This window comes from Microcaecilia unicolor, chromosome 8 (genome assembly GCF_901765095.1).
Source record: "Microcaecilia unicolor chromosome 8, aMicUni1.1, whole genome shotgun sequence".
NCBI classification, from domain to species: Eukaryota; Metazoa; Chordata; class Amphibia; order Gymnophiona; family Siphonopidae; genus Microcaecilia; species Microcaecilia unicolor.
In genome coordinates, this window is record NC_044038.1 from 38,807,164 (window position 1) to 38,833,809 (window position 26,646).

The 26,646-nt window shown below is 46.6% G+C and overlaps 1 protein-coding gene across 2 annotated transcripts in view; it reads left to right on the forward strand.

Moving 5' to 3' along the window:
* The first annotated feature begins 364 nt into the window (after positions 1-364).
* The window catches only part of TVP23A (trans-golgi network vesicle protein 23 homolog A), a 41,255-nt gene continuing 14,973 nt past the window's right edge, over positions 365-26,646 (forward strand). For both annotated transcript variants that reach the window (XM_030211053.1, XM_030211054.1), the window contains exons 1-5: positions 365-457; positions 606-685; positions 4,231-4,375; positions 19,972-20,061; positions 25,955-26,083. In XM_030211053.1, coding sequence (XP_030066913.1) covers positions 449-457; positions 606-685; positions 4,231-4,375; positions 19,972-20,061; positions 25,955-26,083 — 453 coding nt within the window. In that variant the 5' untranslated portion in view covers positions 365-448. The remainder of the gene's footprint in view (positions 458-605; positions 686-4,230; positions 4,376-19,971; positions 20,062-25,954; positions 26,084-26,646) is intronic.

Consider the following 26,646-nt stretch of genomic DNA (forward strand, 5'->3'; position numbering starts at 1 on the left):
ATGGGTCTTGTTGGTGCTGAGTTCTCTAGATTTGGCTGCAGAAAATGTGTTATGCTCCTGTCTTTTAGTGTTTCTCCCCCCCCCCCCCCCATTTTGACTATTCTCTGTGGGTGGGATTTGTGTTTTTCTCTATGCGTTCTGTTGTGCGGAAATCGACACAACCATTACTCGCTTTCTTCTCTTTCCCTCCCATTATTATCCCAGCAGGTGCGTAGAGTAGCAGCACGCGACACCACACAGTCACCTTCTATCGCCATTGGCGGCCGACGTCAAAGGCAGCCAATCAGCAGCCTTCCCCTTGCGGCGCCGAGGTTGCGCCCTCGGCATCTTTTACCTCTGGGAGCCGTCCGGTTGCCTTGGCAACCCCGCGCCCCCACAGCCCATCGAACTCCCGCGGGAAAAGGCGCGACGGCCGGCCGGGCAGACAGTCTGGCGGCGGGCAGCGAGCATGAAAGAGGTACGGGTAGAGAGGATGGACGGCCGCCGCTCGGGCCCTCGCGCTGTGTGCAGTGCACTTCCCGCCCAGCTTCGGAGCAGGGGCCTCGGGAGAGATGCATAACGGATAAGTAAGCCCCGTTTTATGCGTGTTTGTGTGTGTGTTTCAGGCCCTCGTGGACGATACAGAGGATGTGTCGCTGGAGTTCGGCCATGAAGAGGAACTGGCTCGATGGAAAGGGAGAATAAGGTAAGCGAGCAGGTGAAGCATCTACCAGAGGCTTGCACCTGGAGGATTTGTTTTTTTTTAAATAATGATTTCGTTAGGATAGACAGAAACACGTTCATGGTGATTTAAATGTCTGCAAACTTTTTATTTCTTGTTCTATGTTATGCGTGAAGATTAGGTTTAATGTCAGACACTGGCAGATTGATGAGTCAGCACATTATTTTTTAATTTTGATCTGAAGCATTGTAATCACAACATGCAGTGACAGCATTATTTGTATTCATTTTGGAAAAAGTGATCATTTTTATAAACAGGGAGGAGAGCCATTCGATTGCAAGACGTTAGTAATCGTTCAGAGGTGGACACAGATGACCAGTGTTATATTTTGGATAAAAGTACCCCTGGTTTGCTAAGAAAAATTACAAGCCTGGAATTAGTTGTTAAAAAATGTGTCATTGGATTATTTCCATGAAAAGCCTCCCTGGCTGCTGGTAACTTAATGGTAACCAGCTTGTGTGACTCAGGAATCACACGGATGACAAAATGTCAGTCAGTATACAGTCTTTTTAAAATCATAGTTCACAAAAATAAAATTAAAAGGGGAAGACTGAGCAGTATACATTAAGAGAGTGGTTTACTATTAGCATGTTATCTGCTGCATGGCCCATGCAGCCTGTAGCACAGACTGACCATTAGTAAATGATCCCCAAAGCAAAAGCTATATGTTATAAACAGGGTAAGTCATGATTTCACTAGATACCTTATATTTTATAAATGCTGATCGGTAGCTTAAATTCAAATTAAAGTGCGCCAGTTTGATTTTGTCTACTCCTCTCAAATATGTATATCTACTGAACTTCCCAAATTGTCAATATTGATGCCAGGATGTGTAGTGATAAAATATATTTGTATCAGCAGTATTTTTTTCTGCCTGAGACTGACTTGGCAAATCTAATTTATTTGTGAGCATGCACAGACACAGCAGGGACATAGACATGAGTGGGCCATTGTCCCTCGGAGTCAGGTCTACCCAGAGGCAGTGACCCAGGCCAATAATAGGAGAGCAGGAGGTAGTGCCAATATTCACACTCATGCCCACCTGGCCTGTTGATTCCTTGCTATATGGCGAAGGGCATTCAAATGCTTGGATTGGCTTGTTGTTTACATGTATATGAAAATATTCTTTATTAAAAATAAAAGGCAGTATAAGTAATGATGAAAGAGGATGACTGGAAATTCCAAAAGATAACTTTAATAAATATATCTATATATAATTAATTAAAACATTTCACTTCACTATTTGAGATTGTAGCAGATGTTCATGATGAAGGTTCTACCAGTGTACCTAATACTTATAATAACATTCAAACTAACAAGGATGCAGTGAGGTGTGTTTGGACTTATAGAACCTGTAGTTTACTAGTAATGAGTAAGATTACTGTTAATATTTTAGTGAAACCTATTTGTTTTGATTTTTTGCTATTAAAAACAATTTGTATTTTCCATTACAACAGTTAAACTCAAAAGCAGTGGCTCAAACATAGAAACATTCCAAATAAACAAGTGATACCCCCAAATACTCCAAACAGCCTAGTCCTATTACCCCATGAACTAGCGGCCTTGGTTATTATGGCCTCCTGTCTCTCTGACAGATAGTCAACCCCCACTTTCTCCTTCCTCATCCCACGATAAGCTGATTAGTTTGATTTTTATACAAAACTAAAGAAGCATCCTACAGACAGGAATATCAAATCAGTAATTTTAGGGCAGAAACAAACTGTAGAAGTCTCATTCCTCCTGAGTATTATTTGTTGCATCAAAAGCACAAGTGACTATGACTATTATTTGCTCACACCTTTTCCAGTACTAGCTCAAGATGAGATACATTCAGCTACACTGGGTATTTCTCTGTCCCTGGAGGGCTCACAATCTAATTTTTGTATCTAAGGCAATGGAGGGTTAAGTGGCCCAAGATCACAAAGAGCAGCAGTGGGATTTGAACTGGCCACCTCTGGCTGTCAAAGACTGGTGCTCTAATCACTAGGCTACTCTTCCATGCCTCTTATTAGTTCAGTTGCTTATTAACTACTTTCCTGAGTAAACTTGTTATGAATATTCATTTGGCATAAAAGGGATACAATTTTGTAGATTAAACTGTTGTGTGAGAGAGAGCAGACTGCTGAGTTCTTTTAATTTCACCATACCAGGGATAGACCTGGGAATTTATATTTGGGGGACCAGGTGCCCAAGGTATATGGGGATTGGGAAGTGAGATGAATATGTCACATCCTTCTTGTTAAATTTTCTATCCCTCTGTCCGTTTGTTAATTCCTTTTATGTTTGGTCTCTCTCATTCATCTTTTTCCATCACTTCAGCATCCCACAATCATCCTTTCTGTTCTCTTATTCTTTCCTTTACTCTTTCAGTCTTCCCTTTCACACCCTTAATTCTTGGTTCTCTTCTCTCTCTTTTTCATTCCATCCCCCAGTTTGCATCTCACAGTAGAGGCATGCATATGAAATTTTTATTATTTCTTTTTTTGTGTTTCATTGGGAGCGTTGGGGTTTTAAAAAAAATTATTTTGATTGTTTCATTTTGCTGAGGTTGCTAAAAGAACATCAACCAAATGAGAGACTGCTACCCCCAAGAGAAACTTTTGGCATATAAATTTAAATCAACCTGTCTTATTCCCCCCCTTCCCCCCTCAGCTTCAGGCAGCTCTTCAGGGTGTCTGGTTACCAATTTAAGGTCTTCTTTTAGTAAGCCACGCTATTGATTCCCGCATGGCAAACGAAAGGAAGCCCATAGGAACTGAATGGGCTTCCTCTCATTTGCCGTATTGGGAATCGCTAGCTAGTGCGGCTTAGTAAAAGAGGCTTTAAATGGTTATTTAAATGTAAATGATATTTACAGCCTAATTCAAATGTACTCAGCATCATTCGTTCCATTTTCAATTATTCCTCTCTTTTATGCACGCCTGTTCACTTCTATTTTTTCTCAGCAGTCAGATCCCTGTTTTTTTTCTCTGTCTGTGACTCACATTCATTCTTAGTAGTCATATATCCACTCTGCTTTGCAGTTTTCAGCACTTACCTCTCTTGTCTTCACTCTCATCACTTATTTTCTTACTTCAGACTCAGATGTCAGAGCTCCCTGTCTCATATTCAGCCAAGGGAATCACTTTTCTCACTTATTTTTGTATTTGTTCTCTCTCCTTAAGGGAAGATCTTAGCTATTCTATCTTCTCTCCTTTCCTGTCTCTTTCTCTGTCTTCTGCACTCCTCTTGTTTTTATTTCCTTTCACCCTCTGTCCTCCTCCTTTGCTTTCTCTCTCTTCTAATATTCCCACTCCTTTTCTCACAATTTTTCTTCCTCCTTTACTCTTTCTCTTCCCTCTCCTTATTATTATTTTGAGTGCAAGAGACTCAAAATGAGTTTGGGAGGTTGGGAGGAGGGACAAAGGCAAAAATTGTGAGCCTGTAATGTATAAATAGCCTGTCCAGATATATTTATTAATGTTTTGCAATTGTCTGGTTTTGTTAAGTATTTTGGATTGTTTTCCTAGGCATCCATTGGCCACCTTTTTTCACCTGTTTTTCCGAGTGAGCGCTATTGTTACTTACTTGTTCTGTGACTGGTTCAGCAAAAGCTTTGTTGCCTGTTTTGTCACTATTCTTCTTCTTCTGTCCTTTGACTTTTGGTCTGTCAAGGTAAGACAACTTTCTGAACCAGCAGTAGAGTTCGTTAAGCTTTTGTTTTGTTTTCTATCTTGACCATGTTAATGTCATAGCAGTGCTTCCCAATCTTTTGGTGGCTCTGACCCCATGATTGTGGCCAAATAAAATTATGTGAATCCCCCCACCCCAGAGGTGCAGAATAATGATGTACCTATGGAGAGCCCACCTGAGTCGTGACCCCATTTGGGGTCCCGACCCACAGTTTGGGAAGCAATGGGGCTCATTTTCAAAGCACTTTGACTTACAAAGTTCCATAGATTACTACCCTGCTTATAATCGAAATAGAAAAACGCCTATATTGTGACCCAAATCGGGAGATAGACGTTTATCTCACAAAAACGAATAAAGCGGTATAATCGAAAGCCGAATTTGGACGTTTTCAACTGCACTCCGTCGCGGATGCGGACAAAGTTGATGGGGCGTGTCGAAGGCGTAGTGAAGGCGGAACTGGGGCGTGGTTATCGGCTGATCAGAGATGGGCGCCTTTCGCCGATAATGGAAAAAAATATGCGTTTTTAGCGAGAATTTAGGGCACTTTTCCTGGACCCTGTCTTTCCATGAATAAGGCCCCAAAAAGTGCCCTAAATGACCAGATGACCACTGGAGGGAATCGGGGATGACCTCCCCTGACTCCCCCAGTGGTCACAAACCCCCTCCCACCACAAAATATGCCGTTTCACAACTTTTTATTTTCACCCTCAAATGTCATACCCACCTCCCTGGCAGCAGTATGCAGGCCACTGGAGCAGTTATTAGGGGGTGCAGTGGACTTCAGGCAGGTGGACCCAGGCCCATCCCCCCCTACCTGTTACACTTGTGCTGGTAAATGGGAGCCCTCCAACCTGCCCCCCCCCAAACCCACTGTACCCACATGTAGGTGCCCCCCTTCACCCCTTAGGGCTATAGTAATGGTGTAGACTTGTGGGCAGTGGGTTTTGAGGGGGATTTGGGGGGCTCAACACCCAAGGGAAGGGTGCTATGCACCTGGGAGCTCTTTTACCTTTTTATTTGTTTTTGTAAAAGTGCCCCCTAGGGTGCCCGGTTGGTGTCCTGGCATGTGAGGGGGACCAGTGCACTACGACTCCTGGCCCCTCCCATGAACAAATGTCCTTGGATTTATTCGTTTTTGAGCTGGGCGCTTTCATTTTCCATTATCACTGAAAAACAAAAACGCCCAGCTCAAAAAAAGATAAAGTCCATGTTTTTCGAAAATACGGTTCGGTCCGCCCCTTCACGGGCCCGTTCTCGGAGATAAACGCCCATGGAGATAGACGTTTCCGTTCGATTATGCCCCTTCACGTAACTTTGTAAGTCTAAGTGCTTTGAAAATATGTCTCTCTGTGTTACAGGTTTGTTTTCCATGTACAATATATCATTTAGAAAATGATGTACTGGTACAGTGACACAACATACTCATAATGTTTCAGTAGCCCTATAATGTTAATGTTGATTCATGATGTTAGGCCAAATTCATTAAGCAAAGAGCTTGATTTTGGGTAAATGGTTCTGCATTGGTTTCAGATGTGCACTTTAGAAAAAGAATTAGGTCATTTAGGCTGACTTTCCATATATATATAACACATACATATACACAGTGGTGTGCTGGAGCTGGCTCGCAAGAGCTGGTTGTTAATTTTTTAAAGATCTTACGAGCCGATTGTTCAGCACGGTGAGCCGGCTCTGGTAAACGAGGTAAGCATGGCAGGAGGGCACCACAAGCCATGCTTACCCCGTTTACCTCACCTCCCACCATTGCCTTCGTTTGCCTGCACCGCCCTGGGGGGGGGGTTCAATCGTTTTTATTACCTCCGTCGAAGCGGCTACGTCATTGAAAGCCCTGCCCGTCTCTAGCCTTCTCTTCGTAAGTTTGTTCCCTCAGAGTTCCGTCTTCTGATGTCATTTCCTCTTTCCGCGAGGGCGGGACTCTGAGGGAACAAACTCAAAGGGAAGGCTAGAGACTGGCAGGGCTTTCAATGATGCGGCCGCTTTGATGGAGGTAATCAGGGGAGAGAGGAGAATCGCTGGGTCTGGATGACTGGAGGGGGGCAGGTGAGAATCGCTGGGTCTGGATGGCTGGAGGGGGGCAGGGGAGAGAAGAGAATCGCTGGGTCTGGATAGCTGGAGGGGGGGCATGGGAGAGAAGAGAATCGCTGGGTCTGGATGGCCGGAAGGGGGACAGGGAAGAGAAGAGAATCGCTGGGTCTGGATGGATAGAGGGGGCAGGGGAGAGAAGAGTTGCTGGACATGGGTGGATGGAGGGGAGGGCAGGGGGAGAGGAGAGTTGCTGGACATGGGTGGACGGAGCGAAGGGCAGGGGAGAGGAGGGTTGCTGGACATGGGTGGAGGAGAGGGAAGGGAGAGAGAAGAAATGCTGGACATGGGTGGAGAGGACGGAAGAGTGAGGAAGAAGATGAGATGAGGAAAAAGGAAGAGAGGAGAAAAATTGCACATGGATGAAGAAAATAGGCAGAAGCTGGATCCACTGGACAGTCAAGTCTGCGGAGGACCCAGCTTTTACTTACGGATGTAGGGCAAGAAATGAAGAAGAAAGACAGAAAGTAAAGAAATAAATGGAAAGGAAGCCCTGGAAACGGAGTTAAGAGAACAGATAGCAGCAGAATCGGATACTGGGCCAGCATGATCAGAAAAACAAAGTCACCAGACAACAAAGGTAGAAAAAAAATCATTTTATTTTCATTATAGTGTTTGGAATATGTCCACTTTGAGAATCAGGTGCTCAACATTAAAAGTTTATATTTATTTATTTATTTATGGCATTTTTATCCCACATTAAACATGAATTAGATTGGAACCTGGGATCATTTAATTTTTTTTCCTGGCGTAATGCATTGCCCCCCCCCCCCAGGCTCTCTCCCCAGCTATAGCCAGCTCTGCAATTGGGGGGGGGGGGCGCAGAGGTGGACCAGGGAGATAGCCTGTTATTAAACATTTACCAGCACACCACTGCATATGCATACACTTAGCCAACTTCTGTTTCTCTCTCTCTCTCTCTCTTCAGAAAGGTAGAGAATATCACAACCATGATGTACCCTCTGAAAGAATGCGTCTTAATATTGTCATGCAGCCAGGGTCTGTTTGAAAGAATTAAGCAAGAATGCAAGACAGATTATACATGAAATAGAAGTTTTGCTGTGATCTGCCTTGTCCTTACAAATGGTCAGAAAAGTACAAGATATAAATATGAAGTTAAATTAGCGAAAGTACTTCTGCAAAAAAGTCACTGCTGTTTATTCTATCCTTAATGTATTGGAAATGTAAGTCCTGAACACTAGCATTATTTATCACATTTCTGAATAAGAAAAGTGATCAACAGGGATGAAGCAGTATAATGAATAGAATAAAGCTCTCGTTAGTTTGATGCAGAATACTTGGGTTTGAATTTGAGTCCTAGATCTAGCCTGGTCCAGCAATGGTTGGAGTTCATACATCAGTGACTCCCAGGGTGGAATTACTGAAAAAAAAGCCACAGTCTATGGTCCCAAGCAAGGACTTGACTGTGACTGTGATTGCCGCAGCAGCGTAGCCAGACCTGCCATTTTGGGCGGGCCCCGCATTAACCTGGGTGGGCTGTTCCCAACCCCACCCCTACACAGTAATTTTAAAATATTCCCTCCCCACCCCCCCCCCCCCCCGGCATTTTCTTCTGTCTCCCTCTGCCTACCTTGGCAGAGCTCTCTCCCTTCGCCATCCCCTCCCTCTCTTCTGACGGCTCTCCCCGTCCGCGTGGTCTGTTTAATTTTAGTCCTTGAAGCGCCGTTCTCCCTCCAGGACCGCACCGGCGATTCCGATAGCCTTTTGCCAGCGTGCGTTGTCAGGGACGGGGCCTCTCAGGCGCGTCCTGAGGTGGGATGCGCCTAAGGAGAAGCCCCGCCCCTGACGATGCACGCTGGCAGAAGGCTATCGGAATCGCCGGTGCGGTCCTGGAGGGAGAACGGCACTTCAAGGACTAAAATTAAACAGACCACGCGGATGGGGAGAGCCAGCAGAAGAGGCAGGAAAAGATGGCTTGGGTTGGGGCTTGTTAGGGTGGGCGCTGGGCGGGCCTAAAGGAAAAGTGGCTGGGCCTGGGCCCGTCCAGGCCCACCCGTGGCTACGCCCCTGGATTGCCGTGTTATAGAAGAAGGGCCTTCAGGAGTACAAATAGAGGGAAATGGTTGTAAATGACAGCTCATGGTGGCAGTGGTTCCGACTGAGCTGAGAGATGCAAGGGAAGTTGTCAGGCCAAAATCTCATGCCAATACTTTTCCTGTACTTTATTGCATAAGTATTTTTTAGTCTGTCTTAATCGGAGTTTAATGTGATTCTAAAGTAAATTGTCACATGCGGCAGCCATTTCTCAGTCTTCTTTTGCTGAATGAAATCCTTATTCCCTTTTGCCGTTGTTGTCATCATTTCCTTCATAAGGTGATAGTGTGACCATACTAATCTATCATTGTTATCACGTGATCTTGTTTAAATGAAATTAGGATTAGTTAAATGGAAAACAAAACTTCTTTTAAACCATATAAAGCATATCATAGAATCAGTCTTTCTTCCCTTTGTAAGAAAAAAAGAGAGAGGTTCCCTAAAGGCATAAAGCCCCTAATTTTATAAAAGTCACCAAAATTTGTACGTGCAGTTTAATTGAATGATGAGCTAATTAGCATCAATTGGCTTTTTAACAAGCAGTTACTGGAACTAATTAGATTTAATTGGCATTTACACACATAACTTTTGGTGCAGGATCCGTGCCTAAAATTTACGCGTGATCTGAAAAAGGAGAGTGCGGAAATGGCAGGGTCATGGGTGTAATGGGGGCTTTCCTAAAATTTACATGCATTGTTATAGAATAACGGGGATGCGTGCCTAATTTAGGTGCGTACATGTGCATCATATTTCAGTTGGTGCAAATGGCTGTGCCTAAAGTTAGGTGCTGGTCTATAAATGAGCCTAACTTTAAGTGAGGCTTATAGATTAACGTTTTTTTAATCTTTTGGCTCCATATATAGGATGTAGGCCAAACTATATATATTAAACTTCTATGGCTTTAGGATTCAAAACCATTTATCTGAATAGCAGCACCTGCTATCTGGCTAAACGCTGTTGTCTGAGATATTCAGATGCACTATCTGAGTAGTGCTGGAATGGAAAGCTAGGCCAGTCCCAGAACTTATCTGGATAGAGGCAATATTCAGGCTTAGGACAGATAAAAGGCTATTTATTTAAGTTTCGGTGTGACCGCATTATCTTGATATTCAGCACTGGCTACTAGCTGAGTAGTGGTACTAATTACGGCTGCTAAGTAAAAAAAAAAAAAAATAGTGCTAAACTGGAAGTAATATATTAAATGAAAAGTAAAGATTAAAGTTCACTTCCATTTTAAATTTAGTATTAAAATAGAAGTAAGGTCAACTTCTAACTTTATCTCTGTTTTAACTACAGAGGCTGCCTGGTTCAGGCAGACCTCCTTTTTGAAGACCTTCCTGACCAAGGCATCCCCAGAGACCAGAAACCCTTGATCAGAGATGCCTCCAAACTTCTGGCACTTCCCTGTGGACCAATAATATTTAGCCAGTCTGGTAACGTACCCTCCTTTGTCCTCTTCAACTGGTACCATTTTAGAAGCCAAACCAGTGCCAGTTTCCAAGATGGGATCCTTTCAAGAGGACAGTGGAGGATGCTTCCCTGGTAGCAGGTATGTGTTATTGGTCCGCTAGGGGACAGGGGATGTTGGAGGTTTGGTGGCTCACTGGTCAAGGACCTCCCTGTGCCTGGGGCCTAGGTGATGGGACCTATGATTCTTATCTTGGGGAATCCAGCGCTGATTTTTTTTATAATGCATTTACATGCTTATTGTGCTAATTTAGCACTGTGGTATACTTTTGGTATAAGTGAATGAAGAAGAAAAGCAATGAAGACCAAGAGGAGGAAATGACAAACAACTCAGGAGATCACCCAGTGGTGTAGGAAGGGCAGGGCGGTGGGGGCGGTTCGCCCCGGGTGCACGCTGCTGGAGGGTGCAGAGAGCAGCCGCACCGCACTCCTGTCGGCTCCGCTGGCTCCCTGCTCCCTCTGCCCTGGAACAGGTTACTTCCTGTTCCTGGGCAGAGGGAGCAGGGAGCCAGCGGAGCCGACAGGCGCTCGACTGCTCTGTGCACCCTCCAGCAGCCAAGAATGCACCCCGGGGGGGGGGGGGGGGGGCTTAATGCGATGGGGAGGGGGGTGTTGTGCTGCACTCTGGGGGGGGGGGGACGGATGCCGCTGCACCCGTGGGGGGGGGGGGGGGGGGCAGCGGCAATCCGCCCTGGGTGGCAGCCGACCTAGGATCGCCACTGAGATCACCTTGGTTCAAATTTTTATTGTACTGTCACACACTAAAATGCCACATCCTATACATTTAGAGCTTGAGAGAGTAACCTATGAGTCTTTATTACAGACCAGAAAACCTGACATCAGTGCTGGCAAAATAGTAGAAACTATTGTAAAGAATGAAATTACTGAACATATACAGTAGACAAACATAGTTTAATGGGACAGTGTCAGCATGGATTCAACCAAGGAAAGTTTTCCTCACCAATTTGCTTAGTTTCTTTAAGATGTGAATGAACATGTGCATAAAGGTGAGCCACTTAATGTAGTGTATCTAGATTTTCAGAAAGCTTTTGACAAAGTCTCTCATGGGAGACACCTGAAAAAATTAAAAAGCCATAGGATAGGAGGCAATTTTCTGTTGTGGATTAGGACCTGGTTAATGGATAGAAAACAGATAGGGTTAAATAGCCATTTCCATATCATCAAGCTGATCAATCCATAGACTGGTGGGTTGTGTCCATCTACCAGCAGGTGGAGATAGAGAGCAAACTTTTGCCTCCCTATATGTGGTCATGTGCTGCCGGAAACTCCTCAGTATGTTCTCTATCTCAGCAGGTGGTGGTCACACACAGCAGCAGCTCTGGCTAGGCCTCCAAGCCTAATTTTTAGGTTTTGTTGAGTGCCTGGGGTTGAGGGCTCTTTTGAGCAAGTGCAAACCTGGTGGTGCCAGGTCCCTCCTTTTCTCCCCCCTCCCGCTGGCTCCGTTAAAAAAAAAAAAAAAAAAAAAAATTTTGAACGGCCTTAAAGGCGTTTATTTCGACGTTTATTTAAGCGTCTATTGCAGCTACTCACTGAGACACCAGGTCGTTACAACTCGGAGCGGACAGCAGGTAATTTTACCTTTTTATAGCGGGCGGGGGTTCCCCGATTCTTCTCCTCGTGGCTCATGGCGTCGGAGGGCGAGGGCGCAAAGGGTCGCTCCCCGGGTCGCTCGAGCGCTTCTAGAGGGGATGCGGGGGTCTTCAAGCCGGATTCGCCCTTGGTGGGTGACAGTTTCGCGACCGATGCATGTCCCGGTCCTTCCTCCGGCGTGGCGGTTTTTCCCGCCATAAACGCCCATCCCCCGCTCCTCGCCTCCGCCATCTTGGCCGGCCACGCGGCTCGGACGGCTTCTTCTTGGGCCGCCCTTGAGGTTGGAGACATTAATGCCATGAACGCCCTTAATTTGGGCGACGGCACAGAAGCGGCTATAGTTAAGAGCCGTTCTTCCCGCGCGGCTCCTTCGCGGAGTTTCGCGCCGGACGCCATTTTGGATGCACAGCATGTCTCTCCCCCGCTATTGCGAGCGCCGGTTGAGAGCGCGCCTAGGGCTGTTGCCCAGGCTGCGGAGGTGCACAGTCTGGGGGGTTTCTCCCCCGAGTTTGTTTTGCTGCTGCATCGGGCCTTCCTCATGCACAACGCTGCCCCCGCTCCCTCCTCTGGTAAAGAGGTGGAGGTTCCCAGAGGTAAACGTCCTCGGGTTGATTCCCAGGCCTTGGAGGAATTTGTCTCCTCCGATGTAGATGAGGGCAGCGTGTCTGAGGTCTCCCAACGGTCCTTTGCGGATTCCTTGGAGGAGACGGATCCCCGCTCGGATGGAGCGGATGACCCCTCTGCAGCGCGGCTTTTTCGCCCGGAGGATTTGCCCAACCTGTTGTTACAGGCCATGGACACTTTGAAGATATCCTCTCCGGAGGACGTCTCTCCCTCAGCCCCTGTTGGCTCTGCCATTATGCTGGGGACTAAGCGCCCGCCTAGAACCTTCCACGTGCATGATGCCATGCACACCTTAATTTCGGCTCAATGGGATGTCCCAGAAGCGAGCCTTAAAGTGGCTAGGGCTATGTCCCGCCTCTATCCTTTGGCTGTGAGTGAACGTGAGGCCTATCTGTGGCCTACCGTGGATTCTTTAATCACTGCGGTGACTAAGAAAACGGCATTGCCGGTGGAAGGTGGCACGGCCCTAAAGGACGCCCAAGACAGGAGATTGGAGGCGGCCTTAAGGTCGTCCTTTGAGGCGGCTGCTTTAAGTTTGCAGGCCTCAGTTTGCGGCTCCTATGTGGCCAGGGCGTGCCTGACTATGGTGCAGCGGGCTTCCCCCTCGGATCATTTCTTGAGGAATGACTGGCCAGCCCTGGAATCGGGCTTAGCCTATTTGGCAGACTTGCTGTATGATGTCTTGAGAGCCTCAGCTAAAGGCATGGCTCAGACTGTCTCTGCGCGGCGGTGGCTTTGGCTGAAACATTGGTCTGCTGACCACGCCTCAAAATCCCGCCTGGCTAGATTGCCTTTTAAAGGCAAGCTGCTCTTTGGGGTCGAGCTGGACAAAATCGTGACTGATCTCGGCACGTCTAAGGGCAAGAAGTTACCGGAGGTCAGGGCTCGGGCTAGTGCTCGTCCCGGTACCTCCAGAGGACGGTTTCAGGAAGCCCGTCGGTACCGCCCGGGCAGGTCGGGTGCTTCTGCCCCCTCTTCCTTTAAGAGGAATTTCTCCCCCAAGCAGCATTCCTTTCGCAGAGACCGCCGTCCCGGAGGTGCTCCCTCCGGTCCTCCCCCAGGGTCTCGTACCCAATGACGGGGTATTGGTCCACGCCCCAGTGCAGATTGGAGGACGGCTGTCCTCGTTTCTGGGCGAGTGGACCACAATAACTTCAGACGCTTGGGTGCTGGAAGTCATCAGAGACGGCTACAAGCTAGAGTTCTACTGACCCTTAAGAGACGGGTTTGTACTCTCTCCCTGCAAGTCTCCGGTCAAAGCTGTGGCAGTGCAGCAGACTTTGGACAATCTGATCCGCCTGGGTGCGGTCGTTCCGGTGCCAGAAAGTCAGCTTGGCAAGGGGCGTTACTCCATTTACTTTGTGGTACCAAAGAAAGGAGGTTCTGTCCGGCCTATCCTCGACCTCAAAGGGGTCAATCGGGCCTTGAAAGTGCGGCACTTTCGCATGGAGACTCTCCGCTCTGTTATAGCGGCAGTGAAGGCAGGGGAGTACCTGGCATCCTTGGACATCAAGGAAGCGTACCTGCATATTCCCATCTGGCCTCCTCATCAACGCTTTCTGCGTTTTGCAGTCCTGGGCCGACACTTCCAGTTCAGAGCCCTCCCGTTCGGGTTGGCTACTGCTCCGCGGACCTTTTCCAAGGTAATGGTGGTCATAGCGGCCTTCCTGCGAAAGGAAGGAGTACAAGTCCATCCTTATCTGGACGACTGGTTGATCCGAGCCCCCTCTTATGCAGAGTGCGGCAAAGCTGTGGACCGGGTAGTTGCTCTTTTGAGCTCCCTGGGATGGATCATCAACTGGGAGAAGAGCCAGCTGCGCCCGACTCAGTCCCTGGAGTATCTGGGAGTTCGATTCGACACCCAAGTGGGCAGAGTGTTCCTGCCAGTCAATCGGATTGTCAAGCTTCAGGCTCAGGTGGACCAGTTCCTAGTAGCCTCTCCTCTTCGGGCTTGGGACTATGTGCAGCTGTTGGGCTCTATGACGGCCACGATGGAAGTAGTGCCCTGGGCCAGGGCTCATATGAGACCACTACAACACTCTCTGCTGCAGCGCTGGACTCCGATGTCGGAGGATTATGCGGTGCGTCTTCCCTTGGATCCAGCAGTGTGCAAGGCGCTGAGCTGGTGGATGCAGACAGACAAGTTGTCTGCGGGAATGCCTCTGGTGTCCCCAGAGTGGATTGTCGTCACGACGGACGCCTCGTTATCGGGCTGGGGAGCCCACTGCTTGGGAAGGACAGCGCAGGGGCTCTGGTCTCCTGCAGAGGCAAAGTGGTCTATCAACCTCCTGGAACTCAGAGCCATTCGGTTGGCGCTTTTGGAGTTCATCCCGGTACTGGTGTTCAAGCCTGTACGGGTCCTGTCGGACAATGCCACGGCTGTGGCCTATGTCAACCGCCAGGGAGGTACCAAGAGCGCCCCTCTAGCCAAGGAAGCTATGAGTCTATGCCAGTGGGCGGAAGCGAACCTGGAACAGCTGTCAGCGGCCCACATTGCCGGAGTCATGAATGTCAAGGCGGACTTTCTCAGTCGCCATACCTTGGAGCCCGGAGAGTGGCAGCTATCTGCTCAGGCGTTCTTGGACATCACGAAGCGCTGGGGCCAGCCGAGCCTAGATCTGATGGCGTCATCGGCCAATTGCCAAGTGCCGCGCTTCTTCAGCAGAGGACGGGACCCTCGATCCCTGGGAGTAGATGCTCTTCTCCAACAATGGCCGACACAAGAGCTTCTCTATGTGTTCCCGCCCTGGCCCATGTTGGGCAGGGTACTAGACCGGGTGGCAAAGCATCCCGGCAGGATAATCCTGGTGGGTCCGGATTGGCCCAGGCGTCCCTGGTATGCGGACTTGATCAGACTCTCAGTCGACGATCCTCTGCGGTTGCCAGTGGAGCAGGGCCTGTTACATCAGGGTCCCGTGGTGATGGAGGATCCCTCCCCCTTTGGTCTTACGGCCTGGCTATTGAGCGGCAGCGTCTGAGGAAGAAGGGCTTCTCAGACAAGGTCATCGCCACTATGCTGAGAGCGAGGAAACGCTCTACTTCTACTGCTTACGCCAGGGTTTGGCGTATCTTTGCAGCGTGGTGTGAAGCAGGCTCTCTTTCTCCTTTCACTGCTCCAATTTCTTCAGTGTTGACGTTCCTGCAAGAAGGTCTGGACAAAGGCCTGTCGCTCAGTTCCCTTAAGGTCCAGGTAGCGGCTCTGGCTTGCTTCAGGGGCCGCCTGAAGGGTGCTTCCCTGGCTTCGCAGCCAGATGTGGTGCGCTTTCTCAAGGGGGTTAATCACCTGCGCCCTCCTCTGCACTCAGTGGTGCCTGCGTGGAATCTCAACCTGGTGCTAAGAGCATTGCAGAAGCCGCCGTTTGAACCCTTGTCAAGGGCATCTCTGAAAGACCTGACGTTGAAAGCAGTCTTTTTGGTGGCTATCACTTCAGCCAGAGGAGTTTCCGAGCTCCAGGCGCTCTCATGTCGAGAGCCTTTTCTACAGTTCACTGAGGCAGGAGTGACTATTCGCACAGTGCCTTCCTTCCTGCCCAAGATTGTTTCTCGCTTCCATGTGAATCAGCAGCTATGTCTCCCTTCCTTTCGTAGGGAGGACTACCCAGAGGAGTACTCTGCTCTTAAATATCTGGATGTGAGACGAGTCATCATCAGATACTTGGAAGTGACCAATGATTTCCGGAAATCGGATCATCTGTTTGTCCTGTTTGCAGGTCCTCGTAAGGGTCTGCAGGCTGCTAAGCCTACAGTGGCAAGATGGGTCAAGGAAGCCATTGCAGCGGCTTATGTGGCCGCAGGGAAGGTGCCGCCTATCCAGCTGAAGGCTCACTCCACGAGAGCTCAGGCGACCTCGATGGCAGAGGCCGGATCCGTCTCCTTGGAAGAGATATGCAAGGCGGCAACTTGGGCTTCGGCTCATACATTCTCCAAGCATTACCGTTTGACTGTGGCTGCACGGGCGGAGGCCCGGTTTGGAGCTTCAGTGTTGAGGTCAGGGATTTCAATGTCCCGCCCTGGGTGAGTACTGCTTCGGTACATCCCACCAGTCTATGGATTGATCAGCTTGATGATATGGAAGGTAAAATTATGTATAATCATACCTGATAATTTTCTTTCCATTAATCATAGCTGATCAATCCATAGCCCCTCCCAGATATCTGTACTGTTTTTATTCTGGTTGCATTTCAGGTTCAAGTTTAGTCTTCAGTTACTTCAGAAAGACTTCGTGTTCAAGTTTTTTCACTTGGATTCTTCAAGAGTTAAGACGAGTTTGTGTTACAGTGAGCTGCTGCATTCCTCTCCCCTCCGTTTTACGGGGCTGGATTGAGACTTAAAATTCTGCCGGCACTCCCTCCCGCTTCGTGCGGCTGTAGGGCAGCTTTGTACCCTTCCCGCTTCGGCGGTGTTAGGGTCAGTCAGCTCCTCCCGCGGTTGCGGTTGCAGGATAAGCCAGATCCCCCCGCATCGGCGGGTGTGGTGTCCCTCCCCCGCTCCGCGGGGATGAGCTGGACGGATTCCCCTCCCCCACTTGTGTGGGGATGAGCTGGGTTAATTCCCCTCCCCCGTTTCGGCGGTGGTGAGCTGGGCAGAGTGTCCCTTCGTGGGTGTAATTCTCTAAGTGCTGAGTCCTGCGGATGGAGCTTTGATATCGACATACTGAGGAGTTTCCGGCAGCACATGACCACATATAGGGAGGCAAAAGTTTGCTCTCTATCTCCACCTGCTGGTAGATGGACACAACCCACCAGTCTATGGATTGATCAGCTATGATTAATGGAAAGAAAATTATCAGGTATGATTATACATAATTTTACCTTCTGTCAATGGAGGAGGGTGAACAGTGGAGTGCCCCAGGGATCTGTACTGGGACCGATGCTATTTAACATATTTATAAATTATCTAGAAATGGGGATGACTAGTGAGGTGATCAAATTTTCAGATGACACAGAACTGTTCCAAGTTGTTGAAATGAATGCGAACTGTGAAAAATTGCAGGGAGACCTTAGGAACTTGGAAGACTGGATATCCAAATGGCAGATGAAATTTGATTTGGAGAAATGCAAAGTGATGCACATTGGAAAAAATAATCCAAATCATAGTTACCTGATGTTAAGGAATCAGCACCGAAGAAAAAGATCTAGGTGTCATCATTGACAATATGCTGAAATCTTCTTCCCAGTGTGTGGCAGCGGCCAAAAAAGCAAGCAGAATGCTAGGAAGTATTAGGAAAGGTATAGAAAATAAGACAAAGAATACTATAATGCCTCTTTTGCTCCGTGGTACAATCTCACCTTGAGTATTGTGTGGAATTCTGGTCACCTATCTCAAAAAAGATATAGTAGAATTAGAAAAGGTTCAAAGAAGTGTGACCAAAATGATTAAAGGGATGGAACTTCTCTTATATGAGGAAAGGCAGAGATTAGGGCTGTGCAGCTTGGAAAAGAGATGGCTGGGGAGGGATATGATAGAGGTCTACAAAATCCTGTATGGTGTAGAGTGGGTAAATGTGAATTTTTTATTTTTATTCTTTTGAAAAGTACACTCAGTGAAGTTACATGTAAATACTTTTAAAACAAATAAGAGGAAATATTTTTTCACTCAATGAATAGTGTAATAGGACAGGACCCCGGGAACCCCTCTTGAAGCTTGGAGAGCCAGTGGAGGAGTGGCCTAGTGGTTAGGGTGGTGGACTTTGGTCCTGAGGAACTGAGTTCGATTCCCACTTCAGGCACAGGCAGCTCCTTGTGACTCTGGGCAAGTCACTTAACCCTCCATTGCCCCAGGTACAAATAAGTACCTGTATACAATATGTAAGCCGCATTGAGCCTGCCATGAGTGGGAAAGCGCGGGGTACAAATGTAACAATAAAATAAAAAAAAACCTACCCTACCCAGAATCCAGCAGGGAAAGGGGTGGGACCCAAAACCCGGATCGGATTCCAGGAGCTGGCACCAGCAGCAGCAGTGAGGAGAATGGAGAGGCAGTATAGTTACCAGGAGGGGGGCGCATGAACCAGGGGAATCAGTACATAATTCCTGCCACCTGTGAGAAGGAGAGGGCTGCTTTCCTGGAGGCTTTGAAGAGAAGAGGGGCAGAGGAAAGGGAGAGAGAGGAGAGAAAGGACAGGGAATGGGAAGTGAGTGAGACCGATCTACCTGCTGTTATACCGGGTGGGGAGGAACGCATGGAGGTGGAGGGGTCCAGATAAAAGACTTTGGTCTAGAGAGAAGAGCAGTGGGTGGGAGGCCACAGAGTTGTTTGTTGCTGGGCAGAGGGAGGAGCACTGCTCTGGCAGGGAACCTCAAAGATTGGAGTTTCCTGGTTGGGGGAAAAGGCAGAATTGAGTTGGTGCTGCTGAGAACTAAAGCTACTGAAATCACTGGAGGTAAAAGTGTTTATTTCGGCGGGAAGGAGGAGAAGCCTATCCGGTGCCTACAGGGTACAAAGGACTCCTGAAGTACTGGGACTGTTTCTTTGGGGTTTTGAGACTGGGGGAGGGGGTGTACCCAAACTTGCTCATGTGCTGTGGATGTGGACTACAATAAAAGGGATTTTTCCCTCAACTGGCATTGGAGAGGTGTTTACTTTGTGGTGACTGAGAGTGGAGTGCTAAGCCCGGGACAGTGGCCCGGCCCTACCGGCGAAGGAGGAAGTTTACAATAGTTAAGCTCTGGAACTTGTTACCAGAGGATATGGTTAGTATTCCTAGCTTTAAAAAAAAGTTTGGACAAGTTCCTGTAGGAAAAGTCTATAGTCTGCTATTGAGATAGTAATGGGGAAGCCACTTGCTGTCCCTGGGATTGGTGGTATGGAGACTTGCTACTAGTTGGGATTCTGCGATGTACTTGTGTCCTGTATTGGCCACTGTTGGAAGCAGAATACTGAGCTAAATGGACCATCGATCTGCCCCAGCATGGCTATTCTTAATTACAACCCACACAAAACCAAATTCAAGTTTATTTTTGATATACCAGTAAGTAAAACAAAAATATCTAAATAGTTTACAAAGCAAAAATGAAAAGAAGTGTAGATTAAAAAACAAAAGAAGAAAGATTAGAGGACAGAAAGGAGACACAAAAGAAACATAAAGGGAAAAAATTAGAAATTCATCTGAGGAAATCAGGGAAATAAGAGTAGGGAAAAACAAAAATGGTAATCTACTGCACAGATAAGTCAAAAGGCAGGTCCAAGGACTATAAAGTCAGGTTTGTGGAAAGGCCTGAGTAAAGAAAAATGCCTTGAGGTTACCCTTAATTTTTTTTTTTGTGAAAGACCTGTTTCAAGAGAGAGAGGGACAGGGCCTTTTTAGCGCACAGTAATGGAAAGCCATTTTATACCTGTGGGCTTCTCAGCATTTAGCGCATGCTAAGCTGTAGTAAAAGGGCCCCTAACGCAGGTGTTTCAAAGGGATTCAAACCATATATGACAAAAGGAAGGGGCAGTGTTGGGAGCAAATGCTGTTGGGAGGAGCGAAGTGTACAAGATGATGCTTAACCAAAAGTAAACTGATGCATGTAGATGAATGCAATTTATTACTTTGGAGGCTTTCCATTTGGGAAGGGTAGATCCATTATATGCATTTTCATTTACTTAAAATACTCATGTTATACAAAAAAAAGTGTTAAGTGTGTATTTAAAATATATAGAAAGTCTAATAAAAAGCGCAAACCTGACTCAATGTTGAAGTAATAATATTAAAAACTAACTAAATTTGATGTCAGTAGAATGTTACTGGAAGACTCTTGGTTGGTTTACGTTGGTGGAATCAGATTGATGAAGATGGCAAAAGTCATTGGATGTTCGAAGCAAAAAAGGTACCACAATTGTAAAAATCTTATAAAAGATAACTGTATATTCTTCAAAGATTAAATACTGTTACATTGCATCGTATTTATAAGAAATGCATTGTTTTACATTTTGCTATTTTAATATGTCATTAATCTGATATGACTAGTTACTGGCATCTAGATTTCCTGTTTGTTTTTATTTTCCTGTACTTATATACCATAGAAGTAATCCAGTCACTGGCAACTAAGCAGTTAACAAAAGCTAGTCAAATATTCCATAGAAGGGCTGGGAAAGAAAAAAGGGGAGAAGTTAGGGCCAGCGAAGGAATAAGTAGTGAAGAAGCCAAAGGAGGAGAAACTTCTCTTACTGACCTACAAGTGCATTCACTCTACCGCTCCCCAGTACCTCTCCGCTCTTATCTTTCCCTACGCCCCCCCCTCGGGTACTCCGTTCTGTGGATAAATCTCTCCTGTCTGTCCCCTTCTCCTCTACTGCTAATTCCAGACTCCGTTCCTTTTATCTCGCGGCACCTCACGCCTGGAATAGACTTCCCGAGCTTGTACGTCTAGCCCCGTCTTTGGCTGTTTTCAAATCCAGGCTGAAAGCCCACCTCTTTGACGCTGCTTTTGACTCCTAACCACTACTCACTTCCCCTGTACCCTTTTATCCCTTACCTCTTAGTTGTTCTGTCTGTTTGTCTGTCCTATTTAGGTTGTAAACTCTTTGAGCAGGGACTGTCTTTTCGTGTATGATGTACAGCGCTGCATATGCCTTGTAGCGCTATAGAAGTGATAAGTGTAGTAGAAGAAGAGAAGTGTTTTGAGAAGAGCCTTAAAGGACTGAAGTGAAGGGGCAGACCTGAGAGGGGGAAGGAGGACATTCCACAGAGATGGACCCAGGTAACTAAGGGGCCCTTTTACTAAGCTGCGGTAAAAGGGGCCCTGCACTAGCGGCAGTGTCTGTTTTTGCTACGTGATGAGGCCGTTTTTACCGCAGTGGGTAAAAAGGCCGAAAAAAGAAATGGCCTGGCCATGCGGTAAGATTGCATTTACTGTATGGCCTTGCGGGGAGGGAGCATTTACCGCCACCCATTGAGGTGGTGGGTAAGGGCTCCTGCGCTACCCTAGTGGTAACCAACCAGCACGCGGCACTACTACTACTACTACTACTACTTAGCATTTCTATAGCTGCCAGGGTTACGCACCCGATTACTACTAGGTAGCTCCCTGCGGAAATATTTTTCAACTATTTCTGCTGGTCCTGGAAATTCGTGCTGGGGGTGGAACTATCACCGGCACCCGCATTCGGCTGGTGGTAGTTCTGGATTGCCACTGGGTAAGCCTGCGGTGGGCTTACCACCGCTTAGTAAAAGGGCCCCTAAATGCGGTCTGTTGAGAGAGTGAAAGCTGGAGAACAGAAGAGGGGGGAATGCAAAGGAGATTACCTGAGGAGGATCAGAGGTTATGAGAGGGAGAATAGGGAGCCAGAAATTTATTTAAATAAGCTGGGGTAGAAGAGGGACGACATTTAAAGAAAAGCAAAAGTATTTTATAATGGATATGTGAAGAGATAGGGAGCCAGTGTTCAATGTGAAGAAGAGGAGTGACATGATCGAAACAGTAGGCACGGTGAATGAGCTTGACAGCCATTGATTGGGTCAACTGTAGACGTTTCAGGGATGAAAGAGGAAGACCGGCTTAGAGAGAGTTACAGTAATCCAGGCAGGAAATGACCAGTGCAAGGATAAGGGAATGAACAAAGGAGTGAGGAAGGGGCAAATGGAGCGGATACTGTGGAGCGCAAAGAAAGAAGAGCTCACTACAAAGTCAATTTGCTTTTTGAAAGAGAGGTTAGAATCAGAATGGACACCTAAGATTTTGACAGAATCATTGAAGTTAAATGATGAGTTTTCAAGTGTGGGGGTGGGGAGAAACAGAGAAAGAAGAGAAGGGAAAGCAACGGACTCACATTTTGTGGAGTTCAGAAAGAGCCCATTATCCCTGAGCCATGCGAAGACAGATTGGAGACAGGAATTCAGGGCAGGGAGAGTGGAAGAGGGTTAGAGATATGGTAGAGAATTTGTATATGTTCAGCATAGCAGAAGGGGAGGCAGCCTTTATTGTGAATTACAGTCAAGAGGGGAACCAAAAAGATGTTGAAAAGTGCAGGAGAAAGAATGGACCCTGAGGAACACCTGATTGTATGGGAAAAATATCAGAAAAGGACCCAGAGTGTATGAGTTGGAAGAGGCGGTTAAAGAGATAGCCGGAGAACTACTACTACTACTACTATTCAGCATTTCTATAGCGCTACAAGGCATACGCAGCGCTGCACAAACATAAAAGAAAGACAGTCCCTGCTCAAAGAGCTTACAATCTAATAGACAAAAAATAAAGTAATCAAATCAATGTGTACAGGAAGGAGGAGAGGAGGGTAGGTGGAGGCGAGTGGTTACAAGTGGTTACGAGTCAAAAGCAATGTTAAAGAGGTGGGCTTTCAGTCTAGATTTAAAGGTGGCCAAGGATGGGGCAAGACGTAGGGGCTCAGGAAGTTTATTCCAGGCGTAGGGTGCAGCAAGACAGAAGGCGCGAAGTCTGGAGTTGGCAGTAGTGGAGAAGGGAACAGATAAGAAGGATTTATCCATGGAGCGGAGTGCACGGGAAGGGGTGTAGGGAAGAACGAGTGTGGAGAGATACTGGGGAGCAGCAGAGTGAGTACATTTATAGGTTAGTAGAAGAAGTTTGAACAGGATGCGAAAACGGATAGGGAGCCAGTGAAGCAACTTGAGGAGAGGGGTAGTATGAGTAAAGCGACCCTGGCTGAAGACAATACGGGCAGCAGAGTTTTGAACCGATTGGAGAGGGGAGAGGTGACTAAGTGGGAGGCCAGCAAGAAGCAGATTGCAGTAGTCTAAGCGAGAGGTGACAAGGGTGTGGATGAGGGTTTTGGTAGAGTGCTCGGAAAGAAAGGGGCGGATTTTACGGATGTTGTAAAGAAAGAAATGACAGGTCTTGGCGATCTGCTGGATATGAGCAGAAAAGGAGAGAGAAGAGTCAAAGATGACCCCAAGGTTTCGAGCTGAGGAGACAGGGAGAATGAGAGAGCCATCAACAGAAATAGAAAATGGGGGGAGTGGGGAGGTGGGTTTGGGGGGAAAAATGAGAAGCTCGGTTTTGGTCATGTTTAATTTCAGGTGGCGTTGAGACATATAGACAGCAATGTCAGACAAGCACGCTGAAACTTTGGTTTGGATGCAAGGTGAGATATCAGGGGTACAAAGATAGATTTGGGAGTCATCAGCATAGAGATGGTAGGAAAAGCCATGGGATGAGATTAATGAACCAAGGGAAGAAGTGTAGATAGAAAAGAGGAGGGGACCAAGAACAGAACCCTGAGGTACGCCGACAGGCAGAGGGATAGAAGTAGAAGAGGATCCACCAGAGTGAACACTGAAGGTGCGGAGGGAGAGGTAGGAAGAGAACCAGGAAAGGACAGAGCCCTGGAATCCAAGTGAGGACAGGGTATCGAGGAGTATGCTGTGATCGACAGTGTCAAAAGCAGCGGAAAGATCAAGAAGAATGAGGATGGAATAGAGACCTCTGGATTTAGGTCATTTGATACTTTAGTAAGCGCAGTTTCGGTTGAGTGGAGAGGCGAAAACCAGATTGTAGTGGGTCAAGAATAGCATGTGAGGAGAGAAAATCAAGGCAGCGGTGGTGAACAGCACGCTCAAGTAATTTGGAGAGAAAAGGGAGGAGGGAGATGGGTCGGTAATTAGAGGGACAAGTAGGGTCGAGTGAAGGCTTCTTAAGGAGAGGTGTGACCATAGCATGTTTAAAGGCAGTAGGGACAGTTGCAATGGAAAGCGAGAGGTTGAGAATGTGACAGATAAAAGGAATAAGAGCAGGTGAGATGGCATTAAGAAGGTGGGTGGGAATGGGATCAGAGGAACAGGTGGTACATTTTGAGGAAGAAAGGAGAAGTGTAGTTTCCTCTGTAGTAACTAGTTCAGAACAGTGTTGGAAATGCCGATGGTGCAGCAACGACAGAAGAGTGTGATCTACAAGGTCGAAGGCTGAGACTAGATCGAGAGAAACAATTACCACAGATTGGCGTTGGTCTAGGGCTACATGGATGGTGCCAGAAGTAGGGTTTCAGTAATATGGCTGACTCTGAAGCCAGCCTGGAATGGGTGCAAGATATTAGAGTGTTCGATGAAAGAATCTAACTGGGATAAGACAAATCTGTCCAGAATCTTACCAAAAAAGGGGAGGTTGGAAATGAGACAAAAGTTGGCTGGAAGAGATGGATCGAGGTTGGGCTTTTTGAGTAAAAGGGTGACCAAGGCATGTTTCCAGGGACAGTGCACAATCCCCAGGGAAAGGCTAGACTGGAAGAGGGGAATAATGAAGAGGAGATGATGAGCTAAGCTGGCCAGGGGAAGAAGTGGGTTTAAATAATTGCAAAATCTTGAGTACTGAGTGGGCTGACGGAAGGTTGAAGGAGGACATAGGGCAAGTGGGGGGCAGAGGGAAAAGAAGGTGAGAGGCTTGGAGGACTCTCTGCAGATCTGTGCACAGAAATGTTGGTTACCAAAGGACAGTAGTGCACTCAACATATAGCTTTAGGAATTAAAATCCAAATTGTCAGTCAGTTTTGGAACCCATGGTATTTCTCTATAATCATCTACATTTTGGGGGCTTGAATATAGCTAACAAAGGGAAAAATACATTGGCAAATTGCCTCATACATTTATCTGATTTTATTTGATAAATGCTTTTGTTTTCAAGCAACAAATATTACAATCAGATTAACTAAACCAAAATACAAATCAAGATTGATAACTAAAGCAAACCCAGTATAAAAATAAAAAGTTAATCAAAATAACTTCACCACAGCAATACTCCCAAATGCAAACACATTTAATAATCAGAAAATTAGAAGCCCCACCCAAACTCTCCCCCACATATCAATTTCACATTAATCCATAAAACAATGATTACATGCTCTAAAAAGTACATTTCTAGCAGTCCTTTTGATCAGGGCTGGCCCTTCCACTAGACAGATTAGGCATCCCCCTAGAGTGGAAGAATTTGGGGTGGGGTGGGGTGGGAAGGGAGTGGGGTGCAGCAGCAGTGATTATTGTGCTTGAAGTTTTGATCATATGAACTATGCTGGATTTGCTATAAATGTGCTTTTTTATTTTAAGATATTATATATAATAAAGTGACTGTGTATAAAAGGAGGTTTTTCGGCCAATGATGATTGTAAGTCTTTGGTGACAAAGGGGCTCTTTTACAAAGGTGCGGGAGGGCTAATGCACGGGTAACTGGCGCCCAGTCGGCACTACCACCGGGGTAGCGCATGCGTCCAGCAGTAATTCCAAGTGTAGCACGCCGAATCCCATGGTAGAAAAGAATTTTCTACCGCGGGGACGTTCCGAGTGGTAACCGACAGCGCGCCCACATTGGCGCGTGTTGCATGGTTACCGCATGGGTAGTGTGTGAGCCTTTACCGCTAGGTCAGTGGGTGCTCAGGCCATAAAAAGGCACATTCTAGTTTTAATATTAGCAGAGTCCTATTTCCAGGTCCATTAAAAAATAGCCTTTTTTCCCAGCCATGGTAAAAATGGCCCAACGCGTGCCCAAATGACGCGCCCACACTACTGCAGGCCACTTTTTACCATGGCTTTGTAAAAGGACCCCTAAGCTTATGTGTGAAACCACTGAAGCACCACTAGCAATTTATAACACCTTTTCCCTCCATTTTTGGTGGTATAAAATAGACAGTGCCAAAATATTTTTGTCCTTTGTGTTCCATATTACAAGTTAAATTGTTGCTTTAATAATTGTAGACAAATAAAATGTTGACGTACAACTAACATTTAATAATTCACATATTGTACTTTTTGTTTTTTAGGTTTCCACAAATAATTCCACATCAACGGAAGTGGAAGCTCAGATCTTTTGGTTGGGTCTGATTATTTGTCCAATGATCTGGACAGTCTTCCTTTTTAGCACTTTATTTTCCTTGAAGCTGAAATGGCTAGTAAGACATTTTCTGATTATCTTTGGAAGTACTTTTATAGCTGGTTAAGATGCATGTACATCTGATTACACATTCATATCCCTCACCCCCCCTCCCGAGAATATGAAAAAAATATATATTCAAAATGTCCAGAAATATGACATTTGATATATCTTGTATTTCAGTTTTGCATACTTTTTGCAAAAAACTTAAGGTCCTTTTTACTAATGTGTACTAAACCTTTGCTGTTACCATTCATTAGTTGCAAAAATTATTGTGCAGTAACTGCAGAGCTTCTCAGCTGTTACAGGTATGCTCAGCATCTTTCTATACAATTAATGAGGAAACTATAACTGCACTTAACTACATTGCAATTAACATAGATGCACTTCACTCCGACGATTACCCCTGGGGGAATCCTGCGCAAAATTTTTGAAAATTTTGCATTGTTTATTTGTAGTATTTTTGCACAGAATTTCCTCAACATATCACCTGAAATTCCCTCCTGCCTTTTCCCGTCTCAGGCTCCAGCATCCTCAGTACCATCTCTCACGCCATCTGCAGTTCTCTCTCCATCTAGCTCC